The sequence below is a fragment of the Eulemur rufifrons genome, chromosome 2, assembly GCF_041146395.1.
Source record: "Eulemur rufifrons isolate Redbay chromosome 2, OSU_ERuf_1, whole genome shotgun sequence".
NCBI classification, from domain to species: Eukaryota; Metazoa; Chordata; class Mammalia; order Primates; family Lemuridae; genus Eulemur; species Eulemur rufifrons.
This window is the reverse complement of record NC_090984.1, coordinates 90,044,780-90,069,833: the sequence shown is the minus strand read 5'-3', so window position 1 is coordinate 90,069,833 and position 25,054 is coordinate 90,044,780. Positions and strand designations below refer to the sequence as shown.

The window sequence follows — 25,054 nt, the reverse complement described above, 5'->3', positions numbered from 1 at the left end:
AAAAAACCCTCCCAACAGTTGTATAAATTTAATTATTAACACTTTATAGTCAAATTTTAAGTTTATAGTCTAGATGTGTCACTTAACCTCATAACCTCTCTAAATATTAATTTCTAATCTATTAAATGGGAAATATATCTGTACCTACCTTAGATCACATGAGATAACGCGCTTGATGTAGTGCCTGGCCCATACATAGAAGTGTTAGCTCATCATTGTCATTTTATGAGATTGACGACCTTCCATTCATTTAAAATACCAAACTCTCTCAGATTTAACAGAGCGGAGAACTGGGTAAGAGAACTAGGGAACTGTAAAAATGGTCTTCACTCTTTCCCACGAGAATGCCCTTCCCTAGGGGCCCCACTTCCTTTGATTCCTACTGCCACCATTCAAGTAGACAACAGGGTCAAGTGGTTCTGATCCCAAACAAACCAAAAACCAGCTTGATATAAGGCAAGTTCTGGGAGTCTGGTGTTGGAACTACCAGGCTTGGTTATAGAGAACCTAGGAAGATGACCCTTACGGCAAACGTCATAAAGGTATAGAGAGCTGTCCTTAACTCCCAAGATCTACCTCTGTGGAGGTTTGGTCCTTTTATCTTTAAGAAGAGACATTTCCCTACAAGTACCAGTGATGATTAATTAAGCATGAACTCTTAAATCAATGAAATGACAATATATCGCCAATGAGATGTCAACTAAAGTTGCCTGCACTTTGAGAGTCAGGCTGTTAGTTCAGTTACATCCCTTGTATGAGGATAATACCACAACCTACCTGACATCCCCAGTGACTCTGGGAGGAGGCAGGAGGCTTACATTTTTTTCTTGGTCATTTCTGACTTTGTAGTCCACTTGTTTCGAGGTTTCTGGATCATCTGGCTAGCACAATGCTGTTCTTGTTCTGTCCCATGTGGCTCTAGAGAAGGGTTTACACACACAACTCTGTTCATAAGAGGCACTTTTGTGCATAGCTGACTTTATTGGTTTCAGGAGACAGAGGTGGGCAAATTGAAATTGAATATTAGACATTTCTTTTCTTAAAATGCCCTTCAGCCAATTTTCCCCAGACTCCAGACCCCCACCACTGGCGTAGCACTGTCTGTCCCTTTCTCTCTCCGTTTCTCCAACTCCCAAATCCATGTTCTTTTTCATGCAGAGTGCCTTAGCTATCTATCTCACTTCCTTTTCTCCTGCCAACCCATTTTCTTAGGGTTACACCTTTTTTATTAATAAAGGTGAAATTTAGTAACAAAATTAACTACTTTAAAGTATACAATTTACAGGCATTTCATACAATCACATTGTTGGGCCACCATATAGGATCTCGTCTTTCACATACAAATAGCTTATCAAGGTATTTTCCTAAGCAAAGACATTAAAGGTATTTTCCTTACTAAGAGAAGTTCTGATGCCAGCTGCTTCTCCCTTCTTAAACTCTGTTCTTCCATGTATATGGTCGTCTGGCAATTAAGTAAAAGATGCCATCAAATTTCTTATCCTTTTGGAGAAAGGGATACAATTTGGTTAAAAAAAAAAGGTTATGAAACATTTAAAATACATTTGTTCACAGAAAATACTGTGGACTGAACTGTGTCTCCCCTCACCCCTACATTCATGTTGAAGTCCTAACCCTCAATGTGATGGTATTTGGAGATGGGGCCTTTGGGAGATAACTAGGGTTAGATTAAGTCATGAGGTTGGGGCCTTCATGATGGGATTAGTGGCTTTAAGAAACAGGAGAAAGAGAGAGGTTGCTCTCTCCACCACGTGAGGACACATCAAGAAAGTAGCCATCTGCAAGTCAGGAGGAGGACCAAATCAATCCAGTCAGCACCTTGATCTTGGACTTCCCAGCCTCTAGAACTGTGAGAAAGTAAATTTCTGTTGTTTAAGCCACCCAATCTATGGTATTTTGCTATGGAGCTAAGATACATGATGACATTTACAAAAAATAATTTTCACCTTTACTTACTGCTCCATAGACTATCAGTAACTTACTTGCAACTTACTTACTTTGCAAATCACTCAGCAAATATGAATATTTGTATAAACAGTTGACCCTTGAACATAGAGATTAGAGTAATAATCTTATTACTCTAATAGGAAATCAGATTTTCTAATGGGAAATCAGAGTTTAACTTTTGGGGGGAAGGGAGGGAAGCCTGGGAACCTACATTTTATTTTTTTATTGATATAAAATATTTTACATATTTATGGTATACATGTGAATATTTGTTACATGCATGGAATGTGAAATGATCTACTCAGGGTATTTGGGGTATCCATCACCTTGAGTATTTATCATTTCTATGTGTTGGTAACATTTTAAGTCCTTTCTTCTATCTACTTTGAAATATACTTTGTTGCTAACTATGGTCACCCTACTCTGTTATCAAATATTGGGCTTATTTGTTCTAATTGTATGTTTGTACTCACTAACCTACCTCCCTTCCCTCCCCTCCTCTCCCACTTACACACCCTTCTCAGCCTCTGGTATCTATCCTTCTATTCTCTATCTCCATGAGATCAATGTTTTTAGCTCCTACATATGTTTGAGAACAAGCAGCATCTGTTTTCCTGTGCCTGGTTTATTTAACTTCACATAATAACCTCCAGTTCCATCCATGTTGCTGCAAATGACATGAATTCATTCTTTTTTATTGCCTAAGAGTAGTCCATTGTGATACATACCACATTTTCTTTATCGATTTGTCCATTGATTGACATGTAATTCCATATCTCTGCTATTATGAATAGTGCTGTCGTAAATGTGTGAGTGCAGGTATCCATTTGATATACAGATTTTTTTAATTGGATAAGTACACAGAAGTGGGATTGCTAGATCATATGGTAGGTCTACTTTTAGTTTTTTTGAGGAATCTCCATATTGTTTTCCATAGTGGTTGCATTAATTTACCTTCCCATCAAAAGTGTGTACGAATTTCCTTTCTCTGCATCTATGCCAGCAACTGTTATTTTTTGCCTTTTTAATAATAACCATTCTAACTGGGGTAAGATGATATCTCATTGTAGTTTTGATTTACATTTCCCTGATACTTAGTGATGTTGAACATTTTTTCATGTATCTGTTGGCCATTTGTATGTTTCTATATCTTCTTTTGAGAAATGTCTATGTCCTTAGCCCACTTTTTAATGGGATTTTTAAAAAAATTGTTGAGTTGTTTTAGTTCCTTGTATATTCTGGTTATTAGTCCTTTTTTGGGTGAACGTTTCCAAATAATTTCTCCTACTTAACAGGTTGTAGCTTCATTCTGTTGATTGTTCCCTTTGCTGTGCAGAAGCTTTTAGTTTAATATTGTCCCATTTGTTTATTTTTGTTATATCTAGTTATTATAGTTGTCTGTGCTTTTGAGATCCTAGCCATGAAATATTAGCCTAGACTGACGTCTTGAAGTGTTTTCCCTAAGTTATTTTCTAGTAGTTTTATAGTTCTAGGTCTTATGTTTAGGTCTTTAATCTGTCTTGTGTTGATTTCTGTATATGGGGAGAGAGAAGAGTCCAATTTCATTCTTCTGTATGTGAACACCAAACTTTCCCAGCACCATTTATTGAAGGGGGTGTTCTAACCCCAGTGTATATTCTTGGAGCCTTTATCAAAAATCAGTTGACTGTGTATATATAGATTTATTTCTGGACTCTCTCTCTATTCCATGTATCTATTTTTATACCAATACCATGCTATTTTGCTTACTATAGCCTTGTAATATATTTTGAAGTCAGGTAGTGTGATTCCTCCAGCTTTGTTCTTTTTGCACAGGATTGTTTTGGCTATTTGGGCTCTTTTTTAGTTCCATCTGAATTTTAGAATTGTTTTTTTCTAATTCTATGAAAAATTGCACTGGCATTTTGATAGGGATTGCATTGAATCTATAGATTGCTTTGGACTATATGGTCATTTTAATGATAGTAATTCTTCCAATCCATGAGCATGGTTTGTCTTTCCATTTGTTTATATCCTCTTCAATTTCTTTCATCAGTGTTTTGTAGTTTTGCTTGTAGAGATTTTTAACTTCTTTGGTTAGATTTATTCTGAGGGATTTTCTCTTTGTTCTTTTTTTTTTTTTTGTAGCTATTGTAAATGGGACTGCCTTCTTGATTTCTTTCTTAACTAGCTCATTATTCATGTATAAAAATGCTATTGGTTTTTGTATATGGATTTTGTATCCTACAACTTTACTGAATTTATTTATCAAATCTAGGAGTTTTTTGGTGGAGTCTGGGTTTTTCTAGATATGAAGTCATATCACTGGCAAAGAGGGAAAATTTGACGTCCTCTTTTCTAATTTAGATGTCTTTTATTTATTTCTCTTGCCTCATTGCAGGGGCTAGCACTTCCAGTACTATGTTGAATAGGAGGGGGAAAAGCAGGCATCCTTGTCTTGTTCCAGATCTTAAAAGAAAGGCTTTCAGCTTTTCCCTATTCAGTATGATATTAGCTGTGGGTTTGTCATATATAGCCTTTATTATTTTGAGATAAGTTCCTTCTGTTCCTAGTTTGTTGAGAGTTTTTATCATGAAGCAATGTTGAATTTTATCAGATGATTTTTCTGCATCTATTGAGATGATCATATGATTTTTATCCTTCATTCTGTTGCTGTGATGTATCACATTTTTTGATTTGTGTGTGTTGAACCATCCTTGCATCCCTGGTATAAATCCCACTTGGTCATGCTTTATTATCTTTTTGATGTACTGTTGGATTTGGTTTGCTGGTATTTTGTTGAGGGTTTTTGCATCTATGTTCATTAGGGATATTTAATTTTCTTTTTTTGTTGTGTCCTTTTCTTGTTTTGGTATCAAGGTAATACTGGCCTTGTGGAATGAGTTAGGGAGAGTTCCCTCCTCTTCAGTTTTTTGCAATAGCTTCAGGAGGATTGGTACTATTTCTTCTTTATATGTTTGGTAGAATTCAGTTGTGAATCCAACCAGTCCTAGGCTTTTTTTTGTTAGGAGACTTTTTATTACTGATTCAGTCACTCTACTCATCATTGGTCTGTTTGGGTTTTTAATTTCATCCTGATTCAATCTTGGTAGGTTGTATGCTTCCAGGAATCTATTCACTTTCTCTTGATTTGCCAGTTTGTTAGTGTATAGTTGTTCATAATAGTCACTGATGATCTTTTGCATTTCTGTGGTATCAGATGTAATGCCTCCTTTTAAATTTCTGATTTTGTTTATTTCGGTTTTTTCTTTTCTTGGTTAGTCCAGCTAGAGGTTTATCAATTTTATCTATTCAAAGAACCAACTTTTCATTTTGTTGATCTTTCTAATTTTTTAATTCTCTATTTTGTTTAGTTCTGCTCTGATATTTATTATTTCCTTCTGTCTGTTAATTTTGGGTTTGTTCTTGCTTTCCCAGTTCCTTGAGCTTGCTTATCTGATACACGTATAGCTACTCCTACTTGCTTTTGGTTCAATTTGTGTGGAATATCTTTTTCCATCCCTTTACTTTGAGACTATGTGTCTTTGCAGGTAAAGTGTGTTTCCTGTAGCCAGTATATATTTCTTTACCCATTCTACCAATCTATATCTTTTTTTTTTTTTTTTTTTTTTTTGAGATAGCATCTTGCTCTATTGCCCAGGCTGAAGTGCAGTGGTGTGATCATAGCTCACTGCAGCCTCGAACTCCTGAGCTCAAATGATCCTCCTGCTTCAGCCTCTCAAGTAGGTAGGACTATAGGCATGCATCACCATGCCTGGCTAATTTTTTATAAAGATGGGGTCTCACTATGCAGCCCAGGCTGGTCTCGAACTCTGGGCCTCAAGCAATCCTTCCACTTTAGTTTTCCAAATTGCTGGTATTACAGGCATGAGCCACCATGCCCAGCCAATCTATATCTTTTAAGTGGAGACTTTAATCCATTTACATTCAGGTTATTATTAATATACGAGGTTTTATTATTGTCATATTGTTAATTGAATTATTTTCTGGTTGTTTTGCATATTTTTTTTTCTCTTTTCTTTGTCATTGTGGTTTGGTGGTATACTGTAGTGGTACCACTTGAGTCCTTTCTCTTCATTTGTTTACCAATGAGTTTTATACTTTTGTGTGTTTTCATGGTGGTAAATGTTGTCCTTTTGCTTCTAAGTTTAGCACTCCCTTGAACATTTCTTACAGGGCTAGTCTAGTGTTGATCAATTCCCACAGCATTTGCTTATCTAAGAAAGACTTTATTTCTCTTTCATTTATGAAGAATAATTTTGCTGGATATGGTATCCTTGGGTGACAGGTTTTTTTCTTTTAGCACTTTGAATATGTCATCCTATTGTCTCCTGGTCAAGTTTTTGCTGAGAAATCCACTGTTAGTCTGAAGGGATTTTGTTTATAGGTGAATAGACACTTTTATCTTGTTGTTTTTCTAGTATTCTCTCTTTTGTTTTGACTATAATATGCTGTGGACAAGATCTTTTTGCATTCTATCTGAGCATCTTTGGGCCTCCTGTATCTAGATGTCTAGGTCTCTTGCTGGACTTAGAAAGTTTTCATCCAATATTTTGTCAAATGGCTCTGATAGGCAGGGGCAGGATGATCCTCAGGCCACTGGTGGGATGCTCAGGTATAGGCAGTGGTGGCTGTGCTGCAGGCCTGCCACCCAGGGAGGGTGAGGCCACTCTCAGTGTGAGCAACCTAGGGAGGTAGCCGGGGGATGCTTGGTTTCCTCATACCTTGGTCCCACGGCAGCCTGTAGCAGTAGCAGTGAATTTTGTTGTCAAGGCATATGAAAGTGCCCAGCCTCCCCTGTATCTCCTTGGCCCAGCAGTGGCAGTGGCTGCATTCTGTGCTGGATTCAGGGCAGGATGTAAACCTTTGGAGACTGGGCTCTCAGAACAACCCCGGCTGTGAACTTGCCACCAGGGAGGGCAGGGCCACTCTCAGCTTCAACAAGAGCAAGGTAGGCTGGTAGCTGTGGGGAGTGAGGTTTGCTTGTGCTTTGTTCCCACAGCAGCCTGAAGTAGAGGCTGTGGGATTTGTCCCCAGGCACATTAAGGTGCCTGGCATCCCTTCTCCCTCCTTGGCTCCCTCCACAGCAGAAACGGAGACATTAGCCCCGAGGCAGGACACAGTCCTCTGGAATCTTGGCTCTAAGAATTGTCACTAAGCTGCAGTGGCTCAGGATTTGAAGCCTGTGGGACTCTGCATGAGTTCTCTCTCCAGATAACGCCTCTGTGCAGCTCTATGCTAGTTTCAAGGCCCACATGGGTTGAGAGGCTCTCCTATACCTAGGATTGCAAAAGCCCATTGTGGGAACGTGGAGTCCTGGGGATCTTTCACTTACCCTTTCCCCACATCCAAGACCTTCTCCTGACTCCCAGCCAATCCTGGCCAATCAGGCTGCCTCACTGCCCTCTTCTTTGCTTTCAGTGCTCCCTGTCACTTCTCTGTTGAATCCTAGTGTTCTCTCTTAGACAATCTATTTGTAGTGTGACTGACTGCTTGCTATTGTGATTCCATCTCCATGGACGAGGTGAGTACTAGCTGCATCTAGTCAGTCATCTTGAACACTTTCTCCTCAAGTTTAACTTTTGACTCCCTCAAAACTTGATAGTCTACTGCTGACTGGAAGCCTTACTGATAACATAAATAGTCGATTAACCATTTTTGGTATGCTGTATGTATTATATACTGCATTCTTACAATAAAGCTAAAGAAAAGAAGATGTTATTAAGTAAATCATAAGGAAGAGGAAATATATTTACTATTCATTAAGTGGAAGTGGATCATCATAAAGGTCTTCATTGTCTTCATGTTGAGTAGGCTGAGGAGGAAAATGAAGGGGCAGGGTTGGTCTTACTGTTTCAGGGGTGGCAGAGGCAGAAGAAAATTCCTATATAAGTGAACCTGCAAAGTTCAAACCCATGCTGTTTAAGGGTTGATTGTATATTTACATGTAATATATATATATATATATAATTTTGTTTTGAGCAACAAAACAAACATGAACAAATGTTAAATTTCAGTGGTGGGTATATGGGCTTATTATTTCAACTTCATGGTTGAAATTTTTCATAATAAAACATTGGGAAAAACTCATGGAATAGAGCTTTTTTGCTTAATTTATAGTAAATGGCAGAAAAATGTGTCATCTACTAAGTTATAGGATATGAAGGGCACTGGGCACTTGCTTGGTGTCAGCTGTATCCTTTATACTGAATTATTCAAACTAACTAAATCTGATAATAGAACCAAGGATTGGTTGACCATTCTGAGTCAATGATACTACAGGATCCTGGAAGAATAGCAATGGATGGCATCTGCTATGGTTAAATGTTTGTTTTCTCCCAAACTCATGTTGAAATTTAATTGCCAATGTAATGGTATTGGGAGGTGGGGCCTTTAAGAGGTGATTAGACCATGAAGGCTCCACCCTCATGGGTGGGTTTAATATCTTAATAAAAAAGCTTTTGAGAGTAGGTTTTCTCTCTTCATTCTTCTGCCATGTGAGGAACAGTGTTCCTCCCCTCCAGAAGATGCAGCATTCAAGGAGCCATCTTTGGAGTTGAGACAGGGTCCTCACCAGACACCAGATCTGCTGGTGCCTTGATATTGGGCTTCCCAGCCTCCAGAACTGTAAGTCAACAGATTTTTGTTTATTATAAATTACCCAGTCTGTGGAATTCTGTTATAGCAGCACAACACAGACTAAGATAGCATCTTTCTTAAATATCATGCACTATTCCCTTCCTCTTCTGGCAATAGCACACATGCAAAGTGGACAATTCTCATATGGCATTGATCAGAGCCATAAGGAGACTCTAAACACACAGTGAAGTAAGATTTAACAAATATTTACTGAGAACCAATTATATGAACCTATGTGTTAGTTACTGTGAAAGATGCTAGAATGTACATGACATGGTTCTTGTCTTTGAGTTAATTACAGCTGAGTCAGAGAAATAAGGTGTTTAAATGTGAAAAGCTAAATGGCAACACAAAATTTAAAGAGCAATTTCTACATCGTTCTCTACCCATTTAGTCTGTCCCATAGGTGAATAAACCTTTCACTCCCACCTTTCTATTCAGCCATCAGCCAAGAAGAGCCTTCCTGTTCCTCATAATTGCTTGTCTTCATTGACAGCCTGGCAAATTAGAACAAGAGATCATCATGATAGTAAAATCACTTATCAGATTGTTTAGGAAGGGTGAGAAACAGAAAGGATCCTGTTTGCAATGGAGAAATTTTTGTTTTCCTTTTTTTCTATGTCTTTATGGAAAAACTAAAGGTAGATTACCAGTAGAAGGATGAATAAATTGTGATTTTAAATTAGAAAAACAAATTTCTCAGTACTATAAAAGGTCTGAGCAGTTCTAAGGACAAAAATTATGACACCTAAAATCCAGGAAGGAAAATTTGCAGGAAGTATGTTTAACATAGGGGGCTAATTCTAACACAGCTGCAGAGAACTGTCAACATGCCAAGAAGAAAAACAGGTTAAATTAATTCAGTTTGAGTTCCTTTGTTTCTAGCGTCTATTTTCTATCTCAATATACTGTACTGGCAATGTCAGCACTACAGACAGCCCAGAGCGGAAATACTCTCCACACCCAGCTACCCACAGATTATCCAGTAACCTGATCCTGCAAACATGCAGGGCAAAGAAAGAAGAGAAAAATCTGTTTACCTTAAAAAGAGAGCTTCCAAATTCATAACATCTCATACAATGTTTATCATTTCATTTGTGTTAAGATAACCTTATTCCTATGCTTTAAAATGAATCCTTTCATTTCAAATTGCTGTCGTACTCCCACCAGTGGGCGGAAGACACGCTTCCAATACAATATAATACTGGTACAAAGGACGCATTGAGGAAGAAATGAATCTTTTCCAACTGATCTCTGCTAACTTTACTACCCTAGGAATATGGAGAAGAAAAAAGGTTCTTAAAGGTAGATGATTTATATGTAGGTATTTTGCAAAGATGAAAATGTGGCACTTAAAGGCCAATGATTAGCTCATAACCCATTTAAAGGTGTATATAAAGTTCACCTGAAAATGGACAGTTTGTTTCTGCTTTTCTGTTGGTGAATTTATCAGCATACTAAGATGAAGTTTTAAAATGCTGTGGGAGGAAGAAACATTAAAGTACAGGAGCAAACACAGCCCAGAGAGGTTGGGTTGATCTGGTAACTTGCCACCCATCCAATGCCAGATAGGGGACTGCCAGATAGCAGAGAATCTACGGTACTTTCAAGACCTCAATTCTATACGTTCCTGTAGAATTTCAGATCCTACTCCTAGATGGAAAGAGAAAAAAAAACCCACACAAACAACAAAGATTTCCAGACCCTGGGTGTTTAAAGGGCCTTCACACAGTAAATCAACCTAATGCTGTCTTGTTTTCTCCGCAGCTAGACTGAAATAATATAGCACCAGCAGAGGTGTGAATTACCCCTATTCATCTTAATGGAGTGTTAACTTCAAAGGCTTGTTTTAACCATTTAAATGCTAAGCTCATGAGTAAACATTCTGTTAAAAAAAAGAAAAAAAAAGTACAATTTAAACATTCACCCTCAACATACAAAAGTAATTTATAGTCTTGGTACTTCGTCTTTTAATTTAGCAAACAAGTCTCCAAATGTTCGAAAAGTGTACATTTTGTGCTTTAGCTTTATTTTAAATAGTTACTACCTAATAAATTATGAACATTAAGCCCATAATGAGAAGGCCCATATTTCCCAGGAAAAATTCCAAGGGGTACTTTAACAAAGTTTTTTCGTAATCTCGGTGAAAGGGGCGCTGCTCTCACCAGCCCTCTTATTAACTTCCTCAGAACTTACAGAGAAAGTTGTGACTCCAAACAGGTAACTAGATAGGACAGAACATTAAAGCAAAATAAAAAGGAATACCTCCACAAATAATTTTTCTCAATATTAACTAAGTTTTGTGCAGAGTGTTCAACAGGTTACTTGTCTCTTTGCCAAATCTCCTATAATCCTCTCATGGGAGCAGGTGACAAATGTATTAATTGATGCCCAGCTGTCATCACACTTAACATTTGCCCCAGGGGTCATCCTTGCATCTGTTGCAGATTTAGGGTTATTTTGGTATTACTGGAGTTAGATTTATTTAAGCAGCTGAAAACCTATTTGTATTTAGATCCACAATTTCATAAACAGAAAAAGAGGGTACAAGTAGTAGCCTATCAGATTGGTTGACTCTGGCTGACCTGAAGCCCTATGGGAGGCCATGTCTGGCTGTGCCCCTGGGACCATGCTAAATGCCTAGTTTCAGGAAGGCATTAGTAGGAGAGTACAGCCAAAGTAGAACTGTGGGAAAGCACTAAAACACTACACTTGGGGCCAGTTCCCCTGTGAGTGAAGGCTTGAGAAAGACTCTGAAGATAACAGTCGTGCAACATGGAAGATGAAGAAATTCAAGATATATTTCCACATCCTTGGGGTGGAAAGCAAATTTCTTTTACTGGTCCAGAAAAGGGATGGAAGAAAGGGGATAAACATCTAATCTGTTAAAAGGGTCTGTACCTAATTTATACAAAGTTATTTAATCCTCTCAACACAACCTTGTATAATAGTTATTAATTCCATTTTACAGATGTGAAAGTGGAGGTATAGAGAGGTTAGGTAGTGTGCCTTTCACTGAGATTTGAATACAAGTCTTTCTAACCCAAGAGCTTGGACTTTTCCCATTACACCATGCTGTTCTCAAGTTACCCAAAGAAGTCTCTCTTTGATTTTCTCAAAAGAGAATTTCAAGTTGTCAATTTTCAGCCTATTTCCGAAGTGAGAAGCAAGGGGGCACCTGCAAAAGTGTGTGTTTCCATACATGAAAATTGGTACTTTGCATGCAATTTCCTACTTTACATGTGCACCAAGACAGGATTACATTTTTACTGATACACCTTGGCTTTGGTAGGCTGCTAACAACATATCCTTTATATAGAATAATCATGGGAGGAGAGCCCAAATTTCTGGTTTCTAACCAGAAATAAGCCATGTGAGTGGGAAATCTGTAATCATTTACAACCTTCAAACAAAATAGATATATTCCTGCAGATCATATTGGGCAGAAAAAAAGAAAAGTATGAAAAAAAGAAGAAAAATATATATAAATGATCAATATTTGTCTCTGCCAAGTAGAACAAGTAGAATGTCACATGTTTTAGTGGCAAACTGAGAAAGCTAACAGAACTTTTAAGTCCACAGCCAGTCAGTTTTATGAGACTATAAAGTTCTATCTTGGCCAAGAGCAGTGGCTCACACCTCTAATCCTAGCACTCTGGGAGGCCGAGGCAGGAGGATTGCCTGAGGTCAGGAGTTTGAGACCAGCCTGAGCAAGAGCAAGCCCCTGTCTCTACTAAAAATAGAAATTAATTAGCTGGACAACTAAAATATAGAAAAAATTAGCCGAGCATGGTGGCACATGCCTGTAGTCCCAGCTACTCGGGAGGCTGAGGCAGGAGGATTGCTTGAGCCCAGGAGCTAGAAGTTGCTGTGAGCTAGGCTGATGCCACAGCACTCTAGCCTGGGCAACAGAGCAAGACTCTGTCTCAAAAAAATGTATAAATAAGTAAATAAAATAAAGTTTTATCTTACAATGAACAGCAGAGGAAAATCATTAAAGTTTTTAGGTAGGATTTAGAGGCAGGGCAAAATACCAAGTGGAATAATCTCACAGTTTTGTTATTAGTGATTGATGCTGACAACATTAACACATAAGCTAAGATTCAACTTTGTATATAAACTTAATACACTGATTTCTTAAAAAATAAACAAACAAAAGATTGACCCAAGGTATTTAAGAAAATTAAGAACTTCTGCAAAAGTCACTGTTAAGGGAATGAAAAGGAAAGCCACAGGCAAGGAAGGAAAAATCTTTGCAAAACACACCTCTCATAAAGGACAGATATCAAAAATATACAAAGAATGCTTAAAACTCAACAATGAGAAAAAAATCCAACTTTTAAAATGGGCAGCTGAGTACAGTAGCTTGTGCCTGTAGTCCCAGCTACTCCCAGAGGCTGAAACAAGCCCAGGAGTCCAAATCTAGCCTGGGTAACATAGTATCATAGCAAGACCTCATCTCCTTAAAAAAAAATAGGCAAAAGAATTGAACAGATACCTCACTAAAGAAAACAAACACATGGCAGATAAGCATATGAAAGGATGTTCATTAGGGAACTGCCAATTAAAACAACACTGTGATACCAGTACACATCTATTAGAATGGTGAAAATCCAAAACACTGACAACACCAAATGCTGGTGAGGACGTGAGACAACAGGAACTCCCATTCACTGCTAGTGGGAATGCAAAAGGTTACAGCTACTTTAGAAGGCAGTTTGGCAGTTTCTTATAAAACTAAACATATTCTTACCATACAATGCAGAAATTGTGCTCCTTGGTATTTATCAAATAAGCTGAAAACTTATGTCTACATAAAAACTTGCACACAAATGTTTCCAGAACTTTATTTGTAATTACCAACACTTGGAAGCAACCAAGAGGTCTTTCAACAGGTGAACGGAAAAACAAACTGTGGTATATCCATACAATGGGATATTATTCAGTGCTAAAATGAAAGGAGCTATCAAGTCACAAAAAGACATGGAAGAAACTTAATTGCATATTGGTAAATGAAAGAAGCCAGGCTGAAAAGGATACATGCTACATGATCCCAACCATATGACATTCTGGAAAAGGTAAAACCATGGAGACAGTAAAAAGATCAGTGGTTGATAGTGGTTGCTAAGAATGAACCCTAATGTAAACTATCAATTTTAGTTAATAATGATAATTCGTCAATATTTACTAATCAAATTTAACAAATATGCCACACTAATGCAAGATGTTAATAATAGTGGAAACTGTGTGTGTTTCGGAGTAAGGAGGTATATGTGAATTCTCTGCACTTTCTGCTCAATATTTCTGTAAACATAAACTACCCTAAAAAATAAAATCTATTAATTTAAAAAAAAACCAAAATTGACCCAATGGATTTGAGAGCATTTTGAGGTTTTTTTCTTATTTTGATTAAAACTGCTATACTCCCACTGAAGTTTTGTTCTGCTTTTCTGTTAATGATTTTTATAAAAGTGTTATTTTTTATCCAAGTGTCTTTCAGAATAATCCCTTCTTGCATATGGAGGTAAATTATTCTTCATAAGAAGCAGAAAAATATTTCTTTCATTTGTTAATCCAATCAAAAATGATGAGTGCTAAACTAAAATTCCCAATCAAAATTCCAAAAATGAACAAAATGAATGCCTGTGGAAATAAGAAAAAAGATAAAGAACAATCAGAGTATTTTTTAAACCTCCACCATCCCCAATAATTTTATATTTTAAAATATATTGACTTTCTTAACATAAATATAATATTAATGATATAAAATGAAAAGTTATTTCTTAAAATAGAGGTCTTAAAAGAAACAAACAAAAGAACGTACCCCAAGCTTTTTCCATGAGAGAAAATCTTCTCTGCTAAGTTTAAGATAAAATAGTCCTGGGAATATAAAAATCAAACACGTTGATGTACTGGCACCTTTAAGTTGGAGGGAAAAAAAAGAGAATGTTACTGGATTCAGGTGTGAGGCTGGGTCACAATTTTACCCATTTTATTACAAGGGTTTTTTTGAAATAGAAAACTTACCAACTACACCAAATATATTTCTAATGTCAGGAACATATATTGCAAGTAAAACAATGACAACATTGAGTGCTAGAGTGATCAAAGAATGGCGAATCCAGGAGAATGGAAAATTGGAAAAGAATATCATCATTAAAGCTTTTCTGGCCTGTATTACAGAAAAAGAAACAGATTTAGCAAAAAGGAAGTGTCAAAGTCAAAATATTTGCATAGAGAAGCACATATACAGTAACCATGATATTCTTGCCTCCTAAACCATTTAGATTCCAAAAATATAGCATAAATTATTATTACAAAGTATTTATACACAAAACTAAGTGTTTATACACATAAACCTTTCTGTTTGAGCTTCATATAAATTATTTTGCTTTAATTCTACAAAAAAAATTTCTCATGCAATTTTTTTAGTTTGAATAATTTTTTTTTGCCAACAATAACACACTATGATAAAATCTCAGAGAATCATTTTCATTATATCCAACAGATAGAAAAACGAATGATTTAAAATAGAAGAAGAAATCATGGGAGGCAAACATGGCTGAAGGCAGCCCAGGTAGCCCAATGTGCACTGGGGTCTGCGGCAGGCAGGACCCAGTCCCCAGCACTTGTGGCTGCAACTTTCCAGAGTACCAGCTTCCAGAGATAAACACACATGCTTTCCATGTGGGCATCTTTAAGGAGCTGTGAGGTGGTTGGCTGTGTGGGCATGGAGACTTGTGGCTGAAGAAGCCGCTGACATCAGTGCTTCCCAGGAGAGGTAGCTGACTCAGAGCAGGAGCATGCAGTGGTGGCCCAGAATCTGGGCTGCAGCCTGGAGGCGGTGGCCAAGCTGAGGGTGTTGTGTGGCCTTGATAAACTGAAGTGCTTTGAGGAAGGCCAGGATCCAAAAGTCATCCCGGAGGACACTGACTTGGTGACTTTGGGCACACATCACATGGAGATGGGCATGAAGAAGTTACCTCTCACACAGGCCACTCTGGAGGTTGGTGTGGAAACTCTATAGCTTCCTGTGCAAGATGAAGAACCTGTAATCGGAAACTACAGACTGTTGAAAACAATTGGCAAGGGGAGTTTTGATAAAGTGAAACTAGTAAGACATATCCTTACAGGCAGAGAGGTGGTCATAAAAATAATTGATAAAACTCAATGGAATCCAACAAGTCTACTACAAAGGCTCTTCGGAGAAGTAAGAATAATGAAGCTTTTAAATCATCCAAATATAGTGAAGATATTTGAAGTCATTGAAACTGAAAAAACACTCTACATAATCATGGAACATGGAAGTAGAGGTGAAGTATGTGACTGTTTGGTTGAACGTGGAAGAATGGGGCAAGGAAGAATTAAGAGCTAAATTCAGACAGATCATGTCTGCAGTCCAATACTGCCATCAAAAATGGATCCTTCACAGAAAGCTCAAGGCTGAAAATCTATTATGAACATCAAAATGAACATCAAAATAGCAGATTTTGGTTTAAGCAATGAATTTACTTTTGGCAGTAAACTAGAAACATTTTGTGGCAGTCCTCCATGCTCAGGCCCCGAGCTCTTCCAGGGCAAGAAATACTAAGGGTGATGTGTGGAGTCTCGGAGTGATCCTGTATATGCTTGTCACTGGCTCACGTCCCTTTTTTGGGCAAAACCTGAAAGAACTGGGAGCGAGCATATTAAGAGGGAAATACACAATCCCTTTCTACATGTCTATGGTAGAAAACTTCTCAAACCTTTCCTGGTGCTAAATCCAATTAAACGAGGTACTCTAGAGCAAATCACAAAGGACAGGTGGCTCAATGCAGGGCATAAGGAAGATGAAGCAGCAGTCTTTCACTTACTAAGGTTAGGCTGAGCAGTGATCTCAACATCAGCAGTGGCCAGTCTCCCCACTGCGAACTTCAGAGAACTGTTTCTTCAAGCCAGAAGCAGAGACATTACAGTGACCATGCTGGACCAGCTGTTCCTTCAGTTGTGACATATCCAACAAGGAGTCAGACTAGCACTGCAGACAGTGACCTCAAAGAAGGTAGAATTCCCTCCTGGAAATCAAGTGACATTGCTGTTGGAGGAAGGGAAAATTGTTCCAGCCAGTCCCATGCTTGGGAATGCAAGTAATCCCAATAAGGCAGATATTCCTAAACGGAAAAACAGCTTCACTGCCCCTAGTTTCCCAGAGAAGGACCTCGGTCTTTGCCTTCAGGACTTTCCGTTCCTGCCGCTTTTATCCACATGCTGCCCTTCCAAAAAGTAACACAGCATCTGGAGGAATGACACGGTGAAATACGTACATTTGCAGTGAGAGAACTACAGATGATAGACACACAGTGATTCAGAATGGCAAAGAAAACAGCACTACAAAGTCTGTCGGGAAAATATTGGTTTGCGCAATACCGATGCAACCTGGCAGCCAAGGAGAGTGGACTGGAATGTACATGCGTGAACAATGACGACTTCACTGTACTATTCAGTGGGGTGCCAGATGCCATTGAGTGAGCACGTGTACTGTGTGGCCGTCGCATTCAAAATGACTGAGCAAGTAGAGCAATGAATCTGCATCAAATTTTGCATTAAGCTTGAACATTCCTCCAAGGAAACTGTTCGGATGATTCAGAAGACTTTCAGGGATGATGCAGTAAGTGCAGCAAAAATAAAAGTGTGGCACAAATGCTTCAAAGACGGTTGAGAATCTGTTGAAAGTGATCCACATTCTGGAAGGCCTGCAACAAGCAGAACACCTGAGAACGTGTACGGGTTAGGCTGAGAGACGCTGGGAGAACTGTGTGAGGTCCCAAGATGTCTATTTTGGAGGGCACTGAGGCGTCATTGTCCTATGTACAATGTTTCTTGTATCTTCTTCAATAAATATCTCTATTTTTCATATTACATGGCTGGATACTTTCTGGACAGACCTCATATCCTGATCAGAAAACTCCAGCTGCTTCAACACACAGTATTAGCAGTGCAACCACCCCAGATCAAATCCACTTCGTGAGAGGCACTGCCAATCTCAGCAGTTTCCATGGCCAGCCACAGGAGCAGCAAACTGCCACATATTACGGCCCACCTGTCTCACTCAGCCTGTCTCCTGAATCCACACCATCGTCCCAGACTTGAAGCCGAGGCTCCACTAGTTCTTTTTTGTAAACTAACTTTAAGACTCAGAAGGAGCACTGCTTCTCAGCAGAGAACTCCAGTTGCTTCAACACACAGTATTAGCAGTGCAACCACCCCAAATCAAATCGGCTTCCCAAGAGGCACTTCCAGTTGCAGGAGAGGCAAACTGCAACATGTAACGGCCCCCCCGCCTTTCACCCTATCCATGAAGACACACCGTTATCTTGGGCTGGAGAAAATAGAAAAATAACTCTGTTTTGCTGCTTATGTTATAGAACATGTGATTGAATATGAATAAAAATTTCTGAAGGGAAAAAAAAATTATGCCATGGGAAAGAAAAACCATTTACTATTTTATATTATGTTTCACAGCATGTAAATATGAAAAATAGTTTGTTACACTTCCCTTCGCTAAGGGGGCAGCAGGCAGTCACATCCACAAAAGTTTATCCAGCCCCCATTGTAATCTTGGCACTGTAGTCTGCACAGGGAGGAGGCAAAAAATCTTTTAAGTCTCCATTCTTAAAAAACTCACTGTTTAAAGATTCAAGACATCCAAGCAGAAGCATTTATACCCAAAGCCTTTGTTTCTATTTTCTTAGAAAGTCTTAAGATTCTTATATATAGCAACCAGATGAAGAATGAAAATCTGTTCTGCCCCTTAAATTATAATTCTAGAGAAAATACAATATTTTGATTAACTAGAATGTCTATGTGAAAAGAAATTTACAATATACCAGAAGGAGCTTATTTTTGCTGACTTGACTTTTCCCTCTTCACACACATTCTTTTGAAAACAGAATACAGAATTAAAGTGGGGAAAAAACCCCAAAACTTAAGAAGAACTATAGTTTCTAAATTGTAAACAATACTGTGGGAGGGCATAAATCTAAACTAAATCTCAAAAAGCATAAATTAGCTCAGTGGTTCACTGTTATTTTTGTGCTTTCATGGGGCCATATGCAAGTACAAGGTCTTTGATCAATTACTTGACAAATGAATAAGATATACAAGACTAGATGTGATTCAAATGTTCTATTCTGCAAAGAATTAGTGTTGCCCTATTAGGATACAGCTACACTAAGCAACAAAACCCTTAAGAGTACTTACGGGGAAGTGGATTAGAGGGACTGTCAAAAGCACAGCAAATAGGATACACAACTTCACAGTCATGACAACAATATCATGTGGTAAGTATTTACTATAACCTTGTAGTAATTCTGACTCCACTTTGTCTGTAAATAAAAAAATAATAACAAGGATCACGTTATAAACTATTAAGATGTTAACAGCAGCAAAATGATTTTCCTTTGCACTAATGGACCTTAACAGATTTTCAATTGCCATTACCAAACCCATCTTTAGCCTTTTTCCTATCCTATGAAACACAGAGTCACTAGTTAAACATGTTTTTGAAACCTACTATCCTTTTTTTTTCTGTTAATAAAATTAGAAGCCAGGACAGGTAGAATCTCTAACATTATGACAATGAATGGACATGTACAAGTATCTCTTCAGAACTTTTCCGTCATCTGAGGGTTTTGAATATTTATGTTGTTTGTAAAGTACTTTCACATGTATTGTTGAATTTGGTCCCTATGATAACATGAAATAGGTAGGTATGCTTAAAAATATTAAATGACTTGCCTAAGATCACATAACACGAAGGAGCAGAGCTGGCCGAGCCATACGTCTTTTTTTTTTTTTTGTGCCAAAACTTTTTCCTCAATACTATGTTTTCTAGGATCTTACAATTTTGTGCATGTTAACTGCTTCATCAACACTTCATCTATGGATTCACCTTTCATAAAAATGAGAATGAAGTCCTGGGGAAATGGTTACTTAGCAAGCCAGTGTAGTAGTCAGTGACAGAATTTATACCTGCTGACCAGGCTTTGCTCCATGGTGTTCTTCCATTCTCACTCAGACCAGTATGGAAAGTGAGGGTGTTCAAGAACACTGCATATCAGTGTCTGGTGATCAGTTTGTACTTAAAATAGACTGGTGCTTTTTAATTTGAGAGTATATGGTTTAGAAAAGATGCTTTGAGGGAAATAAAAAATAAATCCAGCATACTTCTGTTCTCAAACATCTTAAATTTTAAAGGGGAGGTAAGATGAATATAAACATATAATAGAAAACATACACACATACACATACATAAGTGGCAAAAGAAGGTCTAAACAAAGAGCTATGGAGATTCTAAACTGCAACCACGCAGAGCTACATTCAAATCCCACTATTTACTAGCAACCTAACTACCGAGTCTCTCAGTTCCTGTATATTTAAAATGGGGACAATAATATATTGAACTATAGGGTTACTAAGAGCATTAAGTGAGTCAATATATATGTGCTGACATTCAAAGATGTAAAGGAAGAGGTTCTTTAGAATAGGTATCACAAGCAAAAGCCTTGAAAGGCAAAGGGAATGTGCATCGGAGGAAATGAATAGTCCCCTAAGTACTACAGTGGCTGACGTACAGGGCTGGAAATGCATTTAAGACGCAGTAAGACAGCTCTGTATAGGATTTGGACTCAATCTGGTCGGCCATAGAGATGCAATAATGACTTATAATGAATGGTGGATTATGATCTGAATTAAGCAGGAGTACAAATTAGAAAAGAGAGGCCTAAAACAGGGATAACAGGCTACTGTCATAATCACTGAGAGGTAATGAGAATCTGAACTAGAATAGTGATAAAAATGGAAGTGACATGAATTGTCTAAAAATATCAAAGACATACTTTACACAATGTGGGACTAATGGACTAAATAAGAGACTAAGAAGAGCCAGGAAATCTGGATTCTATTTCCAAATCTGTGAGATACTTGTGAGTCTTTGGAGAAATAGGGCAAACTATTTTATTTCCATTTTCTGAATCATAAAGTGAGCTATTAACACTTCTTGCTTAACAACCTCATAGACTTTTAAAATGGTCTGGTTATTATGCAACATTTGGGCATTGGCCTGGCTCACCAGAGGAACACCTTTCTTTTCTCACCATACAACGCTTTAACATCTGTAATCAGAGCCAATATTATTAATCTAGGTACATACTTACAGGTCCCTTTAATCTGACAAAATTTAGAAATTAACCAAGCCTTGGGAGCTTTGCATAAAAGGATCCCAAATAGGACCTGAAGCTTGAAGAACTACATTTATTATTCAAAATATTAGTCACATGTCCACTTTCCACTTTTCCAGGATGAAAACCTTTCTTCTGAGCCAGTCATTCTGTGTTCTTAGCTGAGTCCTAATACATGTAAGGGATAGAGGACAACATGGATTCAGGCAAATCTCTACAAATCTCAGAAAGGACCTGATGGTGATCTCTGCAAGTTACATATGCCACTGAAGTCCGGAGGCTGTCTTATCTAATACACGTTGTCAAACAGGGTATTAAGTTTAGAAAGATTATCCCAAAGTGGCAGAAAGAACACTGGATTAGCGTTCAGGAAACCTGCCTTTAATTCTGTGGCAGGTCACTTCACCTCTCTGAGCTTTAGTTGCTCATTTATAAAATGAATTGAAAAGATTAACTCAAGGCTAGCCTTTCTGATAAGATCTCAGGCTCAATTGGCAATTTCATCCTATAAGACAGAGCTCCTGTTATCCCGATAGAAAGATACCATAAAAGGTTTTTCTTGGTTATGATTAGGAACCCCAAAATGAGTCACTGTGAAGAGCAAATCAATATCTGCATCTTCTGTCTTTGGAGAAGAAATTGTTTTTATATCATTTATTCTATCTATCTATATATCTATAAATAATACACCTATCTACAATGTGATTTTTCTTAGATGTGTATTTCTCCATTATATAAAATTTGGGTATTCTGAAGAATTTGCATTGGTAGAGAAAGGATGAAGTTAGAGCCAATAATAACAGCTTTACTTGATAACCAGGCAAGTCCCTGGCTAGGAAACATTTCATCTACATGATGAAAACCTTTAGTCTTTGTGTCCAAGCAACAATAATATATAGACAGACAGACAGATAGACAGACACCTGGAGCTTAAGTGAGCCATATTTTTCCAAAAGTTCACTTTAACAAAAACTTGGAATGAAAGAAATCTGGGTTCTATGGCATAATTTCCGAGGAGGCAGCACAGTAATAAAGGCATTGGCTTTGGAGAGAGACAAAACTGGATTCAAATCCCAACTCCATTATTCATTAGCTGCAGGTGTCTGGTCTAATTACTCAACCTAAATGAATATATACCAACCTTGCAGAGTTGTTACAAGGATTAAGTTAGGGAATGTATATAAAATTATCTGACACTTACTTAAATACTCAATAAATGTATTAGCATCCATCCCTTCTCCACATCCCTTTCAATCTACACTTTCTTACAATTTAATACAGCTCCTAAGCACCTAATTGTGATTCATGAAACTATTTCTCAACATCTTAGATATTGGTAGGCCATTTGAGGTTTCTTCCAGATAGTTCTATTTATCTATAGGAAGGAAGGGGTCAGTTTTTTTTTTCTTTGCTTTTTCTCAATGTTAAAGATTCCTAAATATGATCGTATTTGTGCCAGGTGACAATTTTAATTTTTAAAAAATACAGCTATTTTGCTATACTAACTCTTTCTGAATCCCAAGAGACCCTGCTGTAGTATCTTATTGATTCAGAAAAGTCTTATTGAGTTAAAGTCTGTATAAAACAAACCCAACAAACAAAAACAGAGCTTATGTACATCCAGAATTTTGTTTTATTAACAATGATCAGAAAAGCTTGACAATCTGTTTTAACTTTCTTTGTAGTGTCTCCAGCAGGGCACCATGCTCATGTTGGAAATAATGCTTTTCCTGATGGTGTACACAGGGCTCTATTACACTCTACCACTCTCATCTTACAACAGGATAAAAATGCAAGAACAGATTTAGATTGATGGATGATCTTTATTACTGTTGAACTAATATAGAAATAGCAAGAAAAGAAGGATTATATAGAGTAATTATAATTTATTCATGAACTAAAAACTCTAAGATAATATAGCATGTACTGAAAAGTTACTATATTGAAATTAAATTTTATTAAAAATAGTAAGAAGAGAAGTACATTGTTGACAGAGCACCTGAAATTATGCAACAATTACAATAATAATGATAATAATAGCAACATACCAATAGCAGTAGCTCTCATTTGTGGAGGGCGGTTATGTGCCAGATACTGTAACAGGCATTTAAAATACGACTCATTTCCTCCCCAAGTACAACCCTAAGCAGTTATTCCCATGTTACAGATTAGGAAATGAGAATATTGAAGGTGAAGTATTCTCTTCAAGGTCCTATAGTTAGTTAGGAGTTATCTGAACCAGATTTGTTGAATTTCAAATCTCACACTCTTTCCACCAGGCTTAGGAAAGGATGTACAAGTAAACATTGCCCAAAAACTTGTTAGACTTGGAAAAACTCTGGGAGGTAAGTACCATTGTCAGTCATTATGGATGTCTAAAACCTGAAACATGTGCACAAGGCTATCAACTATGAAATCAGAGTCATAACAGCTAAGTATTACCAAAGTAGTAACAGCCATTTACTTGGAAAGTTGTTATAAAGTGTTCATAAACTGAAAAGTGTATTCAGAATTTGACAAATTGAGTGTAACTTGTATTATCATGTGTTTGTTTGCAAATTAAATAAGCATGTCTGTAAACGAGAGTTTGCAAGTTTTTTCTTGTTCTAGACTTTTAAGTTTTACTTTTTCTTGAGGTTATCAGAAGAGAAAAAAAATTAACATACCAAGCAGACAATTTTTTTAAAACAAGTAAAAGAAAATTTTATTTTGTAAATTTAAAAGAATATTTTAAAAAATTTAAGAGAAAGGTCATGGTGCATCACAGCTGTTTAATCCTGTGATAATTAAGTCTGAAGGCAGAGAGGTCTGACATCTAAGTATACGACTATAGCCCAGTGTAAAACTCTTTCCTTTTTCAACTTGTTCTTTTGCAATTAAGATGACTAACTCTTTCAATCCCCAAATTTCTGAACTAGAGGTCTAATATACTGAATGCAAGATTTAAGAAAAGCAAAATCATTATTGCATTTTTTTTTCTTGTAGAAACACATTAATGTCCCTAGGCCTGAAGTTTTATTTAGGTATTTAAGAAAATTTTTGTAAGAAGTCATTAATCTTAAACTCAATCCACCTTTCTAAGAGAAAGAGAGTCAATTATTTAAGCCTCCAAGAGCCACCACAGTACTACATTGCAATCTGACAGCTGAACAAATTAACTTACCAATAAAAGTTAAAAACAAAGTCTATACTCAGGTGTGAGGTCATCTATGTAACTATTTGTTTTGTTATCTATAACTTAAAAATATACTCACCATAAAAAGTGAGGTACCCAAAAAGTGCAGATATAAAATAAATGAGAAAACTTAAAGCAATTGCTGTATTGGTTACATTCTGCATTTTTTTCTTTGAAGGGCTAAAAAATAAAAATGGCAAAAGTAGAATCAGTGATCTGAAACAAGTATCCTCAAAGCTAGTTAAGAGGACTCCTCAATCATTTAAAACCTAGTTCATCAATAGCTATCCACTAGAATTCCACAAAAATTGCATGTTCTCAATCCTATGTGGGAGCTAACAATGTTGACTACATGGAGGTAGAAAGTGCAATAAGATACCAGAGACTGGGAAGGGTAAGTGGTTGGGAAAAGAGGGGAATGAAGAGAGATTGGTTAATGGGTACAATCAGTTAGATAGAAGAAATAAGTTCTAATGTTTATTAGCAGAGTAGGGTGACTACAGTTAACAATAATGTATTATATATTTCAACTTAGCTAGAAGAGAGGACTTGAAATGTACCCAACACATATAAATGATAAACACTCCTGTGACCCATACCCTAAATACCCTGACTTGATCATTACATATTGCATGCATGTAACAAAATTTCACATGTACCCCATATATATATATTTGTAATAGGTACAAATATAATGTATCAAATAAATAAAAATTTAAAAAAAGACATTAGTACATAAAGATTACACCTCTAGGAAACATTTTCAACGTGGACAGAACTACCTCCTGGTTGTTTTGTTTTGTTTTAAACTAACAGTTAGAATCCACTCATGGGAGGAAAGGATTCATAGAGGAAAATGTCATTCAATCTGAAAGCCCTAGAGGTAAAAGGACATACAATGCATTTAAAATATTCCAGGATTCTATAGTACCTTTGAAGTTCACAGTAGATGGGCAATATTGAGGTATGGCAGAGAAATGAAAAAGCCATGGTTGGTATAGCATAAGCACTCTGAAAAAAAGTTTTAAAAGACAAAATTATGAAATGTTACTCTATT

At 37.1% G+C, this 25,054-nt stretch overlaps 1 protein-coding gene and 1 pseudogene across 1 annotated transcript in view; one reads left to right on the top strand and one right to left on the bottom strand.

Moving 5' to 3' along the window:
- Positions 1–13,978: 13,978 nt before the first annotated feature.
- The window catches only part of SLC38A6 (solute carrier family 38 member 6), a 61,712-nt gene continuing 50,636 nt past the window's right edge, over positions 13,979–25,054 (bottom strand). The window contains exons 11-16 of the mRNA XM_069465034.1: positions 24,929–25,008; positions 24,077–24,177; positions 18,844–18,968; positions 14,632–14,776; positions 14,429–14,523; positions 13,979–14,247 (exon numbers count right to left, since the gene is read on the bottom strand). Of these exons, the coding sequence (XP_069321135.1) occupies positions 14,167–14,247; positions 14,429–14,523; positions 14,632–14,776; positions 18,844–18,968; positions 24,077–24,177; positions 24,929–25,008 (627 nt within the window). The 3' untranslated portion in view covers positions 13,979–14,166. The remainder of the gene's footprint in view (positions 14,248–14,428; positions 14,524–14,631; positions 14,777–18,843; positions 18,969–24,076; positions 24,178–24,928; positions 25,009–25,054) is intronic.
- Positions 15,541–17,763, top strand: LOC138380914 (MAP/microtubule affinity-regulating kinase 3-like; annotated as a pseudogene).